This window comes from Plecotus auritus (genome assembly GCF_963455305.1).
Source record: "Plecotus auritus genome assembly, chromosome: 5".
Taxonomy (NCBI): Eukaryota; Metazoa; Chordata; class Mammalia; order Chiroptera; family Vespertilionidae; genus Plecotus; species Plecotus auritus.
The window spans coordinates 172,054,656-172,072,621 of NC_137776.1; the positions used below are offsets into that span (position 1 = coordinate 172,054,656).

At 45.9% G+C, this 17,966-nt stretch overlaps 1 protein-coding gene across 1 annotated transcript in view; it reads left to right on the forward strand.

Annotated features, from left to right (window-relative positions):
- BRINP1 (BMP/retinoic acid inducible neural specific 1) overlaps nt 1-17,966 on the forward strand; it is a 155,765-nt gene that overhangs the window by 36,998 nt on the left and 100,801 nt on the right. Inside the window, exon 2 of the mRNA XM_080668676.1 lies at nt 6,751-7,018. Within this exon, the coding sequence (XP_080524802.1) occupies nt 6,801-7,018 (218 nt within the window). The 5' untranslated portion in view covers nt 6,751-6,800. The remainder of the gene's footprint in view (nt 1-6,750; nt 7,019-17,966) is intronic.

A 17,966-nucleotide genomic window follows, 5' to 3' on the forward strand; every position in this document is an offset into this window, starting at 1 on the left:
GAGTCTTATCCGGAGATCCAGGTTTCAAAGGTGAAGCCTGGATGAGGTCATCAGGTTGACCCAGGCTCCAGGGGTAGGCACTGTGGGTGATCTCAGATCCAGTGACTCGCCTTAGGGACCCTGAGGGTGGGGAACAGAGGAGGCAGTCCTTCCATCCTTGGCCCAGAATGTGGCCCACGGCTCTGCAATGCATACAGAACCAGCGGAGGAGCTTGGTGACAAAGCTACAGAAGGCCCTTCTCTCTCATCTCCTGCATGCTCCTCGGATGTAAATAATTTACAGTGGCAACAGGTAGAGAATGTGCTCTGTGTAGGATGAGCCTGATTTCCTTCATAACTCTATAGGCTTCTATGTAGCACGGTTCAGCTGAGGGTCCCACATGCCCTCCATTCTACAGCCCTTGTCAGCTGCTCCACATCTTCCGGGACACCCTGCAGTAGAGGGCCTGGGGCTCACAGAAAGTCACGGGGGCCAAGGGTAGCACTGGGAATAGAACCAGCCTCTCTTTCACGGGCTTTAAACCCAGTGGCAGGAAGTTCCCTGTATATATGTTGGAAAAATACCAGCTCTGAAATGCATGGTATATACACTGAGTGGCCAGATTATTATGATCTCTGAACGCATAATAATCTGGCCACTCAGTGTGTATCCAGGGCTGACTCTAGGAGGTGCAGATTGGGAGGAGTGGCCCTTGAATGTGGAAGTGTTTGTTTGTAATGTATTTAATGTCTGTCCATTTATTGATTTTGAAGGGAGGAAGCAAGTGTTCAAACAGTTGCAGGGGGGAGAGTGAATCGGGTCCTTGGAATGTTGATAAAAATGTGGAGATGGCCCTAACTGGATTGGCTCAGTGGATAGAGCGTCGGCCTACAGACTGAAGGGTCCTGGGTTCGATTCCGGTCAAGGGCACATGGCTGGATTGTGGGCTTGATCCCCAATAGGGGGTGTGCAGGAGGCAGCATATTGAAGATTCTCTCTCTCTCATCATTGATGTTTCTATCTCCCTCTCCCTTTCCCTTCCTCTCTGAAATCAATAAAAATATATTAAAAAACAAACAAACAAAAAAATGTAGAGGTGGATGAGTGACCTTCTCAGGCAGTGTCATAGGGCAGATCATAAGACACATCTAGCCCTGCTCTGTCCAGTAAAAGTAGAATACCATCTACATATATAATTTTAAGTTTTAGCAGCCACATTAAAGCAACTAAAAATATACAGGTGAAATGAATTTTAATCATATATTTCATTTAACCCAATACATCCAAATTAGTAATATTTCAACATGTAACCAGTATAAAATATTAGGGAGATATTTTACATTCTGTTACTCCTACTAAGTCTTTGAAATCTGGAGCTCTGTATTTTAAGCTTACAGCATACCTCGATTTGGAGTAGCCACATTTCAAGTGCTGAGAGCCACTTTGAGAGCCACGGTGGCTCCCAAACTGGACAGTGCAGACTCCATCCTAGCTCTGCCATTTGGCAGCTCTGTTGTGTTGGACCAGTTACTTAAGCATTCTGAACCCCAGTTTCCCCTCCTCTCATGTATAATATGGAGATCATGATCTATCATAGTATTGAGAGGAGGTCACATGTGTAAAGCAACTAGTGTGGTTCATGGTATATAGTAAATGCTCAGTTAACGTGTGGTTCTTTCCTCAAACTGACTTCCATGGCAACTAAACTGTAAGCTCCTTGCGGGAGATTGACTCTATCTAGAAATAAACCAGTGCTGACCCTCTCTCTCTCTCTCTCTCTCTCTCTCTCTCTCTCTCTCTCTCTCTCTCCCTTCCTTCTATTGATATCCCTCCCCGCCGCCCCCCCCCCCCACCCCGCCAGGCATTTGCACCACGCACGCGTTCACTTCCTTTCGGTCTCTGCTGAAAAGCCACTTAACCTGAGACGCTTTTCCTGGACACCTTGTGTGTAAAGTGGCACCCTCACTCCCTGTCCCCTCTTACCTGCTTTGATTTTCTCTGGAGCACTTCTCACCATCATAGATACAGTTACTTCTCATTTGTTTATTTCTCCCAACCCAATAGAAGATAAACTCCCAGAGGGCCCAAGTTGCTCTGTTTACTATATAATGTCCAGCTAAATATGTTAGTGGATGAATGAATAAATTTATTGGACATCCCCAAAGCTTTGTCCTTAGCAGGAAGCGCTGAATTGAAATACACAGGTCTTGGCTTGATGAGAGAGGGAAAGAGAAATATGGGTGATCGAATGGCTCAGAGGCCCTTATTCTCACTAAAACCTCTGCTACCCTGTGTCCTACCCTCTCCTACTCCTAGACTTGTTTTATGCCACTTGCTCAGCTGGAATTTCCTTCACTTCATCTCTGCTTAACAAAACCTCACATACTATGTAAGGCCCTGCTCGCATACCACCTCTTTATCGGGTCCTTTTCAGATCTGCTGGTTGAAAACATTATCTCTGGCCTCTCTTCCTCCATTGGATTTTTTTCCTTTTGCTCTAGTGTTTATGACAGCATGTTTCATATTAGAATTTCTCATGGATGAGTGTGACTCCTCACAATATATTAGACCTGTGGAGGGAAGGTCCTGACCTCAGCTGGGGCAGGATGAGGGTGGGGATGTAGCTGAAATGGTACAGTCTCTGTGATGAGAAACCTAGGGGTTAGAATCTTGAATCTAATACTTCAGAGTTGTGGGCTTGGGAAAGTTATTCAGTGTCTTTAAGTCCCAAGGTGCTCATCTGTGAAATGGGATAGCTGTGGCCACCTCGTGGAGTAAACCTTTGTTAAGATATACTCTGTACTGAGTGCTTTAATTACTACCAAGCGGGCAGACACAGATCTAAGCACACAGTAGATGCCCAATAAATAGTCACGTGACCTTTACATGATCTCAAATCTTTAGTTCAGTGGGTGCTAATAGGGGCTTGTTTACAGAATGGGAGTCACAGTGTCTATGGTAATACTAGTATGATAACATGTAGGTAACAAATCTTTTGGCACCCAGTAGAATGAATGGCTCTTGTTCTTGCCCAGTAAAATATCTGCATCTAATGAAATTCACTTAGAGAAACTTCTGTTTTCATTTTTGATGTTCTGTGGATCATTGTGATTTTCTACGTCACCAGAGATACATATTCTGACTCCTTTCACAAAGCATTCATCTCTACTAGCTTAAGTGTAGATTGTATCATAGGCCCCACAAAGGTTCACACACAGCCATATACACCCACTGCATTGTTGAGGCAGGTGCCAAAATGAAAACCAGGAGCTAAAAGGTAAGAAGTCCAGTACAGTTGGCCTCTGAGGTCATGGTCTGTAAAAATTAAAATGTTGGATTAGAGCAGGGTTTTACTTTTGCACCATTGCCATTCGAGCCCAGTATTTTTTGTTGTGGGGAGCTGTCCTGTGCATTTGTAGGATGTTTAGCAGCATCCCCTAGCCCCGTGGTCGGCAAACTGCGGCTCGCGAGCCACATGCGGCTCTTTGGCCCCTTGAGTGTGGCTCTTCCACAAAATACCACGGCCTGGGCGAGTCTATTTTGAAGAAGTGGCATTAGAAGAAGTTTAAGTTTAAAAATTTGGCTCTCAAAAGAAATTTCAATCCTTGTACTGTTGATATTTGGCTCTGTTGACTGAGTTTGCCGACCATTGCCCTAGCCTCTACTCACGTGATGTGAGTAGCAGTGCTCAGTCATGACAATCGAAGATGTCCCTTGGGAGACAAAATGGCCACCACTTGGGAAGCACTGGATTATGTCTTTCAAATTGCAGCTAATTCTAGGACTGCAGGCTGAGGGCTCATTCGCTGCTGTTCCATGCATAGCTTCCTTCTTCCACTTTGGAAAGCTGCATGTTCTGAATCGTGTTTCCTTACAAACACTGTAACAGCCAAGCATTCCTCACAGGCTCCCACCCGCACCCACTTACAACAGAAGCCATGTGGAAGGTTTGTATGGGTGACATGCGGCGATTTCAATGTGTCCTAGCTCCCCACCGAGATCTCTGAGCAGTCGCCTCCACCCCCTGCCTGCCACTCAGGTGGGCCTGGCAGGCAGTTTTGGCAGCTGCAGCTGTTACAGTTCTGCACTCAACACGCATGGCTTTGTTTGAGGCTCTAAACAAAACTTCAGGCCACAGCTCCTGACAGCCACTCCTCTGCTCATGTGCCTCTCCTGGCCGCTGACAGCTGGGGCTCGCGGGGCCAAGCAGATTTCTGTGGCTTCTCATAATAAAATGGTGCAGTTGGGCAATGGAGGGAAACATCTAATTGAGTAGGAAACCCCCATCTCCTTTGTTATTTTCTTTTAAAAAATATATTTTTATTGATTTCAGAGAGGAAGGGAGAGGAGAAGAGAGAAACATCAATGGTGAGAGAGAATCATTGATCAGCTGCCTCCTGTACGCCCCACAGTGGGGAGTGAGCCTGCAACCTGGGCATGTACCCTGAATGAGAAATGAACCGTGACCTCCTGGTTCATAGTTCGATGCTCAACCACTGATCCACACCGGCTGAACTCCATCTTTTTCTAGCTTGGATTTTCTTCCCATTTCAGTTGGCAGCGTAGACAAATAAGATATCATATCTATTCATGTTTATACATAATTTTACGCTTGGCAAGATGTTTGTGTCCTTGCCGCATTTTTAAAAGGTAGAAATAAAAATCTGAGATCTAGAGAGAGGACATGACTGTCCAAAGTCACACCACTAGCCATGAGTAGAAACAGTCTTTTAACGGTTCTTGCCAGATACAGGCTCACAGCCCAGTGAGCAAGGCAGACACAAACAATTAAGTGTAATGAGAGATAATAAGCACAAACGTACAGTTATGTAAAGTGAGCAACTAGAGCTGGGAGAAAGAATCAACTAACACTTCTGGAGACAGATAGAAAAAGGAAATTATCTTTGAGGACCTGACTCAGCTGGCTACTACAGGATGAGCAGGACTTGGCTGGGCAGGGGGACAGTATGAGCAAAGACACTCCGAGCAGGGAATGAGTGGACACCATCAGTACCAACATTCATCATTATCATTATCCTCACCATCACGGAGCACTTGCTACATGCCAGCCACTGGGTGGAACACTTCACATAAATTGTGTCATTGCATTTTAACACTAGGTGCTATTGTTTTTTTTTGTGTGTGTTTTTTTTTAATGTACACTGAGTGGCCAGATTATTATGGTCTCTGAACGCATATTAATCTGGCCACTTCGTGTATTTATATCTCAAACGGGTACCAAAAGTATTCTAGACTTTTGCTGGAGATTAACCACCTATTTGCCCTGAGCTTTCTATCAGCCAGTGCAAAGGGGAAAACTGATCAGGTGCACGATTTATAGTATCTTTGATATCAAATAAATGAGGTACTCAAGAGAAGTACACTGAGTGGCCAGATTATTATGCGTTCAGAGATCATAATAATCTGGCCACTCAGTGTATATTTTTTATTGATTTCAGAGAGGACGGGAGAGGGAGAGAGAGATAGAAACATCAATGATGAGGGAGAATCATTGATCAGCTGCCTCTTGCACACCCCACACTGGGGATCAAGCCTGCAACTCGGGCATGTGCCCTGACTGGGAATTGAACTCTGACCTCCTGGTGCAGAGGTCCACACTCAACTGCTGAGCCATGCCCTCAACTGCTGAGCCACGCCAGCCTGGCATTGGGTGCTATTGTTAATCACATTTTACAGACAGGGAAACTGAGACTCAGAGAGGTTAAATGACTTGCCTGAAGTCATACTTTTTATAACTGACGAGACCTGGATTCAAAACTACCTTTCAGTATGGACTAAAATGAGCTCTTCCAGAATAAGTGGGGTGGGGGACATAGACAGCACAATTATAGGCTAGTAAGTAGAATTTTGATGAAGTGATAACAACAAAATTTATAAATTTTCAAAAGGCAAGGTGTGGCCATGTAGTCTCTCTTCTTTTCTCCCCCACAAGGAACCTCTTCTAAGCTCCCCCTTCGTAAGCATTTCTCCAACATGGCGCCACTGTGCTACTCTACCATCCCCCCAATAAGAGGTGGCTAAGACCCTACCTAGTTTCTGAACATCAGGGAACCTTGAGGCTCAGAATCACCAGCAGGTGAATCTCAGTCACCTTTCCTTGGTGTGAGGGAGGCACTCTACTGAACACTGGAGAAGTGACTCTAACGAGCTCCACAGACTCTTCCCCTGTAGGTATCCCACCCAGAAAGTCATGCTCATAATCCATCCCGAGATAGTGTGCATTCGTGTAATCATGCAAAGTGCGCATTCAGTAGCTACGTGTCTGTGTAAGGGGAGGAGAGAAAGAACTTCTCATTTACTGAGTCCCTATCTTAAGAGGCAGGTTGTTTGTGAAGATAGTAGGTGGGCCAGACACTTGAGTTCTGTCTCCACAACACTGAGACTCGGTCTCTGCATTCGCTCATTTCATACATTCTTTCAACACATAAGCCTTGAAGACTTTCCATGTGCCAAGTGCCAAGATATAGGCACTTAAGCTAACCCTATGTTCTGCAGATAAGGAAACTGCATTCCTAAGAAGTTAAGCAATTTACATGTTGATACAGCATGTGAACAGCAAAGCAGGAACGTGATGCTGTGCTCTTAACCAGACACTGTACTGAATTTTGTAAACCTTAAAGCACTGTACTGATGTAAGATAGTATTAAGAAAACGTGTTAATACCATTTTCTCCTTTGTCTTTCTTCTCTCTCTCTGTCTCTCTCTCTCTCCCACCTTTCCTCCCTCCCTTTCTCCTCCTTTCTCCACAGGACTCCACAGAATGGAGCAAGAATGAGAGGAAAAAGGCCGGCAGAAAAGCATGAACTGGAGGTTTGTTGAGCTCCTCTACTTCCTGTTTATATGGGGCCGTATCTCAGTGCAGCCCTCCCACCAGGAACCAGCTGGGACAGACCAACATGTCTCCAAGGAATTTGATTGGCTCATTTCAGACAGGGGGCCTTTCCACCACTCCAGGAGCTACCTATCCTTTGTGGAAAGACACCGTCAAGGATTTACAACTAGATATAAAATATACAGGTAAGATCGGGGCTAAGCTGGTCTTTGCCTTTCATTCATAGAAAGCTTCCGGGGACAGCCATTGGCATGGGCCTTACTGTAAGGGGGAATGTCTGGGCCAAGGAACCCTTCAGCAGGCCGTCAGTCACTTTTTCAGTTGTTTATTTATTTATTGTTCACTTTGCACAAGAGATTAGCAATGGCAATGAGAAGAGCAAATAGCTAACATTCATTGAATATGTACTGTGCTCTGGGCATGATACATATTATCTTGTTTAAACCTTATAAACCATCAGAGATGGGTTCTGTCTGTTTTCTCCACTTTATAGATGAGGTGGCTGAGCTCCATCGAGGTGAAATAACTTGTGTTAAGTCACATTGGAAATGGTCAAATATTTTTAGTCAACCACATCAGGCGTTGGTAGTGTTTTGCAAATGCTGTCAATGCATCTAATAACCTACCAAAACGCATGCACACATTTGGACATAAGTGAGGACACTCAGTGAACCACCTTTTCTTGGCCTCTTGGAATCCTACTCATGCAAAAAGGACTTACCCCAAATTATTTTCTGCTTCAAACCATCTCAGGGTCTCCTCATTCCACTTGATCACCCTCTCTTTGGTATTTCTATACTTTTCTACACTTAACACCTCTTGAGTTTTAAGCCATTTGCAATTAGAGTGCATATTTCTTTCTTACCTAACTGGAAACTCTTTGAGGGCAGAGAGTTTATGTATATGTATGTGTGTGTGTGTGTGTGTGTGTGTGTGTGTGTGTATGTAAAATTTCATTTCTAGATGCCCAGAGTCAATTTTGTTCTGCCTTGTATCATATGCACATAATAAATGTTATGGATGTAAATGAATTAGATAATGCAAAAAGTCTCTAGAGGTGTGATTTTTGTCTTAAAGTTTAAGGAAGAAGAATAAATCCCTGATATTTCTGGGCCAGTTAGGATAAGATAGCCAGGAAGAATAGCAAAGGCTGTAATCTTGGCCTGCAGCTGGGAAGGCATGGCTTCAGGTCTTATATCTTCTATATACTTGATATGAAAATAGGCATGTCTCATTTGCACAGTTTGTGACATTATGGGCTGAAAATGGGTTACTAATGAAATCTCTACCAGCTGCCAATACCTCTGCTTTTATGCTGAATATTCAAATCCTACCTTGAAAGTTGGCCTATCAATGACCGAGGTCTTGCATTGGGTCCATTCATACAAGTTCACAGATGAACTTTCCGTGAGCCTGAGGAGCTGTAGAGAATCTGAGTTATTGGGGGAAGGTACTCTGAGCATGATGAAAAGCAGGATCACAAAGGAAAATGAAGAATGCATGTGCATGAGAAGAAAAAGAACACAAGGATGAGAAACGTGATGCATCTTCTTTCAAAAGAGAAGCATATCAGAACCTCAAAAAAATAAGTACTGATTCAAGAAAATATAGTTATTGAATGTAAATGATTCCTTAGGACAGTGGTCGGCAAACTCATTAGTCAACAGAGCCAAATATCAACAGCACAACGATTGAAATTTCTTTTGAGAGCCAAATTTTTTAAACTTAAACCATATAGGTAGGTATAATGTTATTAACTTAATTAGGGTACTCCTAAGCTGGCCTTTGCTAAAAACTCAAGGGGCCAAAGAGCCGCATGTGGCTCGCGAGCCGCAGTTTGCCGACCACTGCCTTAGGAGAATTACTTCTAAATCACCCAAGAACAATAGTTATCTACTTAATTTCAAATTTGGATTCTTAAAATAGTTTCTGACACAACACAACTATTGCTTTCAGTGGATGTGCATAAACTAAATACGGATGTTCATTAATTACTCAACCAAACGCTTCAATATTTGAAATCCCTGGTATTGGGAAAGACGTTGGCTTGAAATGTTGGAAGAGAAGAAGTAGTAAAGCCCCAGTTATTTGTGATTTGTCAGATAATATTAACACCTTGGCTTTATCTGTGGTTTTCTCTTCCATGAGAGCCTCTTGAGGACAGTTTAAAGTTGGGATAACTGGGGCTCAGATTTCCATTTGAAAGATCAGGAGGTGATTGACTTGAATACAATTATGTAGCTGAGAAATGTTGGAGCCTGAACTGGAAACAAAATCTGAGGATAGGTTCATCCATATGAATAAATATGCTAGAACTGAAGGTATCCATTCATTGTTTACAAATGTTTCTTAGCAACTATGGTGTGCCTGACCCTGTGCTAGACTCTAGGGACAAGTTGATCATGATTGACAGGTGATGGTCACAATGGAAGCTCACAAGGGAGCTATCAGGCTTCGGAGATGATGAATCTGTGTTTGCTGTTGAAATAACCTAGACTTAAACTGGTATCCTCAGTAGAACCACAGCTACCAAATGTTCAATAGTAGCAACCTTTTACTGGGAGGTCAATCAATTCTCACACCATCTTCTGTGAGATGAGCAGTGTCTTGGCATTTTACACAGGAATTTCAGGACTTGGGGAAGCAGAATGAATTGCCCTAGCCCCACGATTTTCAACCTTTTCCATCCCATGGCACACGTAAACATTGCTAAAATTGTGCGGCACACCAAAAAATGTATTTTTTTGCTGATCTGACAAAAAAAGGTATGATTTTCACTCATTCACATTAGACAGCTGTTGTGCTGGATGCTGTCATTTTTTTATTTGACAATCTAAGGGAAAAGTGGTCAGTGCCTCTGACTAAATAGTCAGGTATTGCATGTTTTACAAATTCTTGCGGCACACCAGGGTGCCGTGGCACACCTGTTGAAAGTTGCTGCTGTAGCCCATCTCTCTGGTGACAGGTGGAACTGGGGACCAAACACAGCCCTTCTGTGACCCACTCCACTGCATGGCCCCTCCAGCATGGTGTCCAAATGTGGAGTGTTTCAGAGTTCTGAGAGGGTTCTTCCAAACATTTTTTCTCACAATCCCTTTGTCAACATTTCGGCGGTAGTTTTAGAGATGCTGAGAAGTGAACAATTGCTAATGAGGTTGGGGGTCAGGACCTCTAGATACTAATTCCCACTCTGCAGACACTGATCTAGTGACATCAGGCAAGTTCCCTCCTCTCCCGGATCCCCCTGTTCTGACCCATTAAAGGATAGGTGTGATGTAGGTCCATGGTTTTCCACCAGTGCTCTTTGAAATCCTGAGGGTCAGTAAAGAAGCCATAGGAGCCTGGCTGGCATGGCTCAGTGGTTGAGCATCAACCTATGAACCAGGAGGTGCGATTCCTGGTCAGGGCACATGCCTGTGGTTGTGGCTTGGTCCCGGTGTGGGGCGTGTGGGTGGTTGCCGATTAGTGATTCTCTCTCATCATTGATGTTAGATCTTCTTCCTCTTCCTTCCTCTCTGAAATCAATAAAAACATATTTTTTAAAAAAAATCATAGGAGCCAGTGTAGTGTGAGAAGACAGACAAAGAGCAGGAGGCAGTCAGGCAGGATCCCTGGCCTTCCCCAGCCCCTCTGTGAGAGGTTTGCTGCTTCTGCTTCTGTGTTCAGGCTGTAAGCATGCTTTCCTTTGGATTCCGCCGCTAAAACAAAGTGTGCAATCCCCCAACATGCTGATTCCTAAGCTCCTTTCTAACTCTAAAATTAAGTATAAGGTTTCGCCAAGGACACATGGTTAATTAAATGATGGAGTTCACCCCAGAAGTCAGGCCCCTGGTCATCTAGTTATTTCTTCCTTCCTTTATTTAATCCTCAAATAATTACTAAGCACCAACTACAGGCCCAGTGCTGTTTTGGGGCAGATACGATGATGAGTGAAACAAACATGGTCCCTGCTGTCATAGGAGAAACTATATTAATTAAACACACACACACACACACACACACACACGGGCACACACACACACACACACACGCGCGCAGTGCTACAAAGAAGAAAGAGCAGAGTAGGCATAACTGGGACAACAGTAATACCATCCACATTGATGGGGAACCTGTCATGTGCAGAGATTTGGTGGGGCTTCTGCCATGATCCGCATATGGACATGCAGACAGGGACCCAGAGACCTAGGTGCCTCTGCAGACCGGGTTCAGACCAGAGCAAAAGCCACCCAGTGCATGCTCTAAAGCATGGCCCCCGGTGATTTCCTCTGCTTCCTGTGTGCTAATATGCATGTTGCACATTAGACACTTGACATCCACATCAGGAAAGACAGGCTTTCCTACCAGAATGTGCCCTATTGTCACATGCTACCGAGCAAGCCCCATGGAGATGCTCTAGACCTCAGGCTCTGGCCAGTTTCCCCCACCCTGAATCCAGACTAGAGCCCTGAGTCATCTAGAAGCTTCCGAAAGACACTGAAGTCTCCTCTCCTCATTTACATGGGTTAAGGCCATCTCCCTCCTCATCTATATGCACACAGAGGCCGATTTCAGCTCAGAGAGTCCCAGTGGGGAGACAGTGCCACTGGCAATGCTGAGAACCTTGCAGATTAAATCCCAGCAGAAGCCCTCTCTCATGCCACTTCACAAGCTGAGCAGTAATATGTGCACAAGCAGTGATTTGGGTGCACGAGGCACACGCTCTGTCACTCACAAGCCTGAGCTGGCACACGGAGGCTGGGCACGTTTTCTGCTGGCTTCTGCCAGGGTGCAGTGGCAGTAACACTGATCTCGGGCTCAGGGAACCCAGCACTGGCCCAGGTCACTCACCTCCCTGATGTCTGATTTCAGCCAAGTAATGGAACTTTTTTTGTGCCTCTGTTTCCTCATCGGTACAATGGGATTGTTAGTTAAGGTGGTTTTCAGGTCCATGTCTGAACTTCTATGATTCCGTGAAATACTGCCATTTGAAAACAGAACATGGGGTAGCAGAGAAGACCCTGGACTTGGAGTCTGGAGACCTAGGTTCTGTTTAGTTTGGAGCTGCTTTCTAGCTTTGTCAACCTGGGCAAATTCATTCATTCACCATTCTGTCATTCACACATCCATGGCTTTAGAACCTGACACAAATCATACGTCATAAGCAGTGCTATGATTGAAGGTAAAGAGTCGAGCAATAGAAAACACTAAAGCACACACACACACAAACCCACACTGGAGGGTAGAGGCAAAAACGATGTTATAATCAACTTCTCTGAGACTCTGTTTTCTCATCTGTAAGATGAAGACACTGTTAAATGTGTGGTTGCGGTGAGAAACACCTCAGCTACCAAGCATAGTGAGCTTGGAATTTTGCAGGAGCTGCATAAATACAAGGTCTTCCCTCCACGAGGGAGAGCTGATGGCCTTCATTGCTCGAAGTTATTTCTTTCCTTCCTACTCGTGTGAATGTAAAAGTCAGTCTGGTCCAAAGGTGTTTCCCGTGTTCCCACTGCCTTGTTGTGTTTTATTGGTTTGATTATTTACCCTGACTTTGAGATCATTAGTTGCTGTAAATTTAGCCATTATTTCAGAGGGGGGTTTACTGGGGGTATTGTGGTGCCCTCTGGAGGCTTTGGTTCTGGAGAGCCAGGGCAGAGGAGAGAGATTGATAATGGCAGTCACTGTGCCATAGAGGTGGTTTCGTATCGAGTGGTTTTCCATGTGGGTTGCAGAGCAAGGTTTGTGGCTTAGGGTACACCTTTCTTTGAGCCTTAAAGAAGTAGCTAAAACTTGAGTATAAATCAACTCTTGGTACAGCGAGTCTGACCGCCTCACTTTCTTGCACGTATTTCAGAGTTGCATGAGTCTCCGTTTTAGTCTGCTCTCCTGATGGTTCCTTCCTGTGTTTCACAAAAAATATCTCAGTAGGTTTTGTGGTGAAGCTACTAAATGAATGGGGCTGGGGCTGGGTGGATGGTTCTATTGCGATAAATGAGATGTGGTCCTTACCCAGAAATCATTCAAGTACGCAGGCTAGATGCTGTGCACAGGGGAGATGCTGATCACCAGGTAGACAGGTCTCTGCCTTCAGGGGGCTAACAGACAGGTGGTGGTGAGAGAGAAGACCGTCCCAGCACCCCTCAGGCTGCTTGTGGTTGAACTTGAAACCACCAACCTGTGGATTCCAGATGGAATCTAGGTATCACATGGTGCTCAAGTTGTATTTCTATTTGTGTGACTAAAACTAGTCTAAATTAGCACTTCTTAAAGCACGTCACATGGAACTCTAATGTGATTTTAAAAGATGTTTTCTGGGGGAAAAAGTGATCCTATAGTCAAATAAATAATAACAGTAATGAGGATGATAAGTTGGTTGCTAAATGGAAAGCCTACCAAGTGCTTAGCATGGACACAATATATAAAATTATTCCAGCTGATTGATCCTCACGATAATCCTGTGCCTTAGGTATGGTTGTCATTCCCATTTACATAACTTGTCCTAGGAAAGGGCTAATTCACAGGCAAGCAGATTCCAGAGTCTGCATGGTTAACTATGCTCTGTTGCCTTCCAGGTGACATAAATCTATTTGTTTGAGAAACGGATCACTCCTAGAATATCATAATAATAAAAGCTTGATATGCAAATTGACCGAATGGCCAGAACAACCATCCGGACAACCTCTGGACGTCCTTCCGGACGAAGCCGGGGCTGCGAGGGCCAAGCCCCTTGCAGGAATTTCGTGCATCGTGCCTCTAGTTTAATAATTTTTTTCTAGACCTCTTTGACTGAACAATGTTTTTTTCTGGGGATGATTGGAGTTTGAAGAGCAGGTTTGAGGAGTCACTGGCACTCCCTGGCATTGGCAGCTCAAATGCAGCTTCTTTGGATGCCAGCCCATGTCAAAGTGGTGCTCTTAAAGGGCCATCTCTGCAGCTTGGGAAGCTGGCACCTGGCCTAGGAGGCCACCCTCCCTGTTGAGCTTTTCTTTTGAGCACTTTGGACTCAATCTACCTCCTGGTTTATAATGAAAGGAATGGAATCGGTAGCTTCAGTTTTCCTCTCGCCGTAATCGCCTTATCTTTTTTTCCTCTACCTTTTCATTTCCTAAGTTTTTGCACTCCTATTTCTAAGTTAGGCATTCCACCCTGTGGTGTAGGAACTTCAGCAGAGGCCACAATGGAGGAGTAAGGAAAGCAAAGAAGTGGCTACACATTAGAATCACCTGCCAAGCTTTGAGACAATACCAGTGCCTGGTCCTTCGTCATGTGTTCGGATTTCATGTGTCTAGGGCAGACAGGAGAACCTCTGACCTAGGGCAGTGCTTGCCAATTAGGGCTCATTTCTCTTCCTGGGAGGTGAGCGGGTATTTGGAAATGTCCATGGACCGTTTGGGTTGTGGCGTCTAGGGGCCAGAGGCCAGGGACCAGGAAGATTGCCAGCCACCCTGCAGTGCGCGCCACCCTCTACAGCAAACACTCTGGCTCGCGGTGGCAGTCGTGTAGAGTTGAGAAACCTTTCTCCAGAGCAAGTGTTTTGGGGCAAAAAGGAAAACAGGATGGTGGGAAGGATATTAGAATAAATGGTCTTTGATTCTGGTCATGAGTTTGAGTTGGGATGGTTGAAATATAGGCACCATTGTATGGCCGGGTTCCGAGAGTCTGGCTGCAGGACCTAAGGGGAAGGGGTTTCCCATGTTTTCAGACATGGCCTCGGTCGGGGTGGCCCAGGCATTGAGGAAGGGGAGTCAAGTTTTGCTTCCTGCTGCAGAGAGGGAGCATTTAAGGGAAAGTGGTTTTCCACCCCAGATCGCCATTCCTCCCAGAGATCCGGGAGGGCTGGTGGGTTTCCGATTCCATAGGAAGTAAGAAGTTCAGTCTTTGTAGGATGTTTCAGATACGCATTGCCTGAGTCATGCCACAAAACAGTTGGGGCCAGGCCGCCGGGGCTCAGTGGTTGAATGTTGACCCACTATCCAAGAGGTCACTGGCTTGGTTCCCGGTCAGAGCACATGCCTGGGCTGCGGTTGTCCAGCTTCAGTCAGGGGCAGCGTCTGAAAATAGACCAGCTTGCACGCCGCCCTCACATGGATTGACTGCTGACACTAAATGCGGCCATCATTATAACCTGGGAAATTAGCAGGAGAATGGAGACAAACCTTTGGGGCTTAGGACCCTATGTTGCAAATCTTGGTTAAAGAAGAAAGAAAGGGACTGGATCCAGGATCTGAGTACCTATTACATTCTCATTCACTTGAAAAACGTTTGCTGAGCTGCAGACTCCTACTACCCAGACTCTGCCCTGTTTCCGGGGGGTAGGAAGAGGAAAACCTTGACCCCTGCCCTCCAGGGACTCTGGGTATCTTGAGGAAAACTGCCTGAAAGACTATAAGCACAGTGCCCTGGATGCTGTGTTTGGGTGGGGGCAGGGAATTTCCTCCAGCAGTGGGATCTGCAGGTGGGGACGGCTGGGAGGAAAGGCAAATCTAGGAAGGCATCCTGGAGGAGAGAGGGTTGAAGCCAGGCTTCAGGGAGGATTCCATTTCCTAGGAAGGCAGCAGGGAGAAAGGCCATCCTGGCAGGTGGGGCAGCACCTGCAAAGGCAAGGAGGTGGGGAATTTGGGAGGGCAAATTGATTGTAACCAACCTGCAAACTCCTGTTCATTGTCAGGGCATTACCATGTAGCTATTTAGAGCAGTGTTTTTGTTTGTTTTGCTTTTCCATTTCTTGACCCTAACTCATGCAACAGGAAAATGCAGTTTACATTGGCACTCAATATACCTAGAGATATGGGAAATGAAAATTCATGAAAAAAATCTTTACTTTACTACCTGTGATGAATCTCGATATTTCATATTCCATTCCATTCTAACCTAATCTATTCCTTTCTGATTCATTTATTTTAAAAAATGCAGGTGTGTACTAACCAAATAGACTCCAGCCTCCGCTAATGGGGTGGGCCTTACCATTTGAAAAACACTGAATCTATGTTGCGGTCACATTTTTCTCTTTTTTAAAAAAAAAATATTTTTATTGATTTCAGAGAAGAAGGGAGAGATAGAAACATCAAAGATGAGAGAGAATCATTGATTGGCAGCCTCCTACACTCACCACTCCCACCCCCAATCGGAGATCTAGCCTGCAACCCGGACATGTGCCCTGACCAGGAATTGAACCGTGACCTCCTGATTCATAAGTCAACACTCAACCACTGAGTCATGCCAGCTGGGCTGTGGTCACGTTTTGGCTCAGAGGAAAACTGTCCCATGTTCGGCTAGCAGAGTGTGCCATGGGTCCAGGCTAAGCAGGTTAGAACCTGAGCCTTGTCTGACTTGGGCAATAGGAAATCAACCAAGGGTCTGAAACTGAGACCAGCATGGTCTGACATGTATTTAGAGACACCACCCTGGCTGCAGCCCGAGGAATGCATGTGTGGGAGCGGGGTTAGAAGCCCGTGGCAGTAATTTAAGGGAGAGGAAGGGAGTGCTGCGACAGCCAAGATGGAGTTCATTAACTCCCAGGTACCACTCAGAGCCACCAACAGAGCTTCTTGGTCTGCCTGTCAGGCAGCTCGCTTGCTTCCTCAGCCGCATCCAGGCTTACCTGCCCCAGTTCCATCCTGGGCACCCCGTGGCTGGATGCCTTATGTTATGTAGTGTTCTTTCTCCCTCAGCTGGATACTTTTGTATCTCTCATGAAAGGCGCCAGAATGCCCAAGCTTCTGCCTCTAGGCAATTTCTTTCTCTCTCAAGGCCTTCTTTCTGGGCATGAGAATTACTGGGTCTCATTAGCAGTGGATTCCCAGACTGGCTTGGAGGAAGGCCTTGTATTCCACTCTTTACCTACCCCTGACTTGTCCCTGAAAACCTTGATGGAACGTTACAGCCGCCAGTTAGCAGCTAAGCTTGTGTGAACCCTGAAACAATCGCTGTAGCTTAGTAATGAGGAGCAGTTCTTTAAGGCTCAGGCCGACCTTGGTTTGAGTCCTGACTCTGCCACTTCCCACTTATGCGATCCTAGGCATGCTGCCTAAACTTTTTTGAGCCTCAGTTTCTTCATCTGCAAAATGGGGAGACATTCCAAGATTGTTGTGAAGATCTAAGCAGACAGCCTGTGAAGGCATTCAGCACGGAGAGAGGGCTAGAGGACTGCTGTCTGCAGCACCAACCCCTGGACATGCAGCAACAAGACTCTGCAAATGCTTAGGAGACTCCAGCAGGCGGAAGCTTGTATGCTCTGTAGCTTAGGTGCCCTGTGGAGCCAGCGTTGCTCCATTCTTAGACTATTGTTGGGAGGAAGATGGGGCAAGGGGAGCGGAGAAAGGAAGGTTTCTGATCCCTGGGGCACGTGGAGCAGGAATCCAGGGGCCTCCACACTGGCAAGGTGTCCTTAAGCTGGCAGCTTGGGTTGACTCATGTAAACAGCACACGTCCATGACTTGCAAGCATCTAATTTATTAATCAGCCCAGGTGAGGGGAGCAGTCTGCGACATCTCATCTCCAGTTCTCGCTGCCTGGAGCCCGCCAGGGTGTCTTTGATGTCTAACGCTCAGGAGACACTGTCCCTCAGGGATGGCTCTTCACCAGGCACCTTCACAGCAATCAACCGCATTGCAGGATGGGTGTGTGGGCGGTGGGGGTAACGCTGCCTCTGCTCAAATCACAGGCGTGTTGTTCAGAGCAGGCAGCAAGGTGCAGCCTTCATCCTGAGCACTTGCGACAGCCTCTTGGTGACTGTGGCATGACACCCGGGTTATATCGCATTGATGGGGGGTGTGGTTTGTGTGAGAAGGAAGGGGGTGAATGCAAAGGATAGGGATGTCTGGGCACTGCTAAACGGGTGGGGATTGTCTGTGCATGAATTCAGCAAGTATGTGTTGAGTCGCTACCATGTGCAGGGACTACATTAGCCTCTGGTAACTCGAAGGCATTACTGAGCTGTGTGTGCCCTTGAGGAGGACCATAAGGAGCCGGGGAGGGGAGGCCACGAGCAGTGGATTGCTGCCCGGCCTGAGGAGTGCTGGTCATGGCACCGAGAAGGGCACTAGAGTGGGCCCTGAAGATTAAGGAAGGCCTTCAAGAAGAAGAGGATTTGTTGTTGCTGTTTTATAAAATATATTTTTATTGATTTCAGAGAGGAAGGGAGAGGAAGAAAGA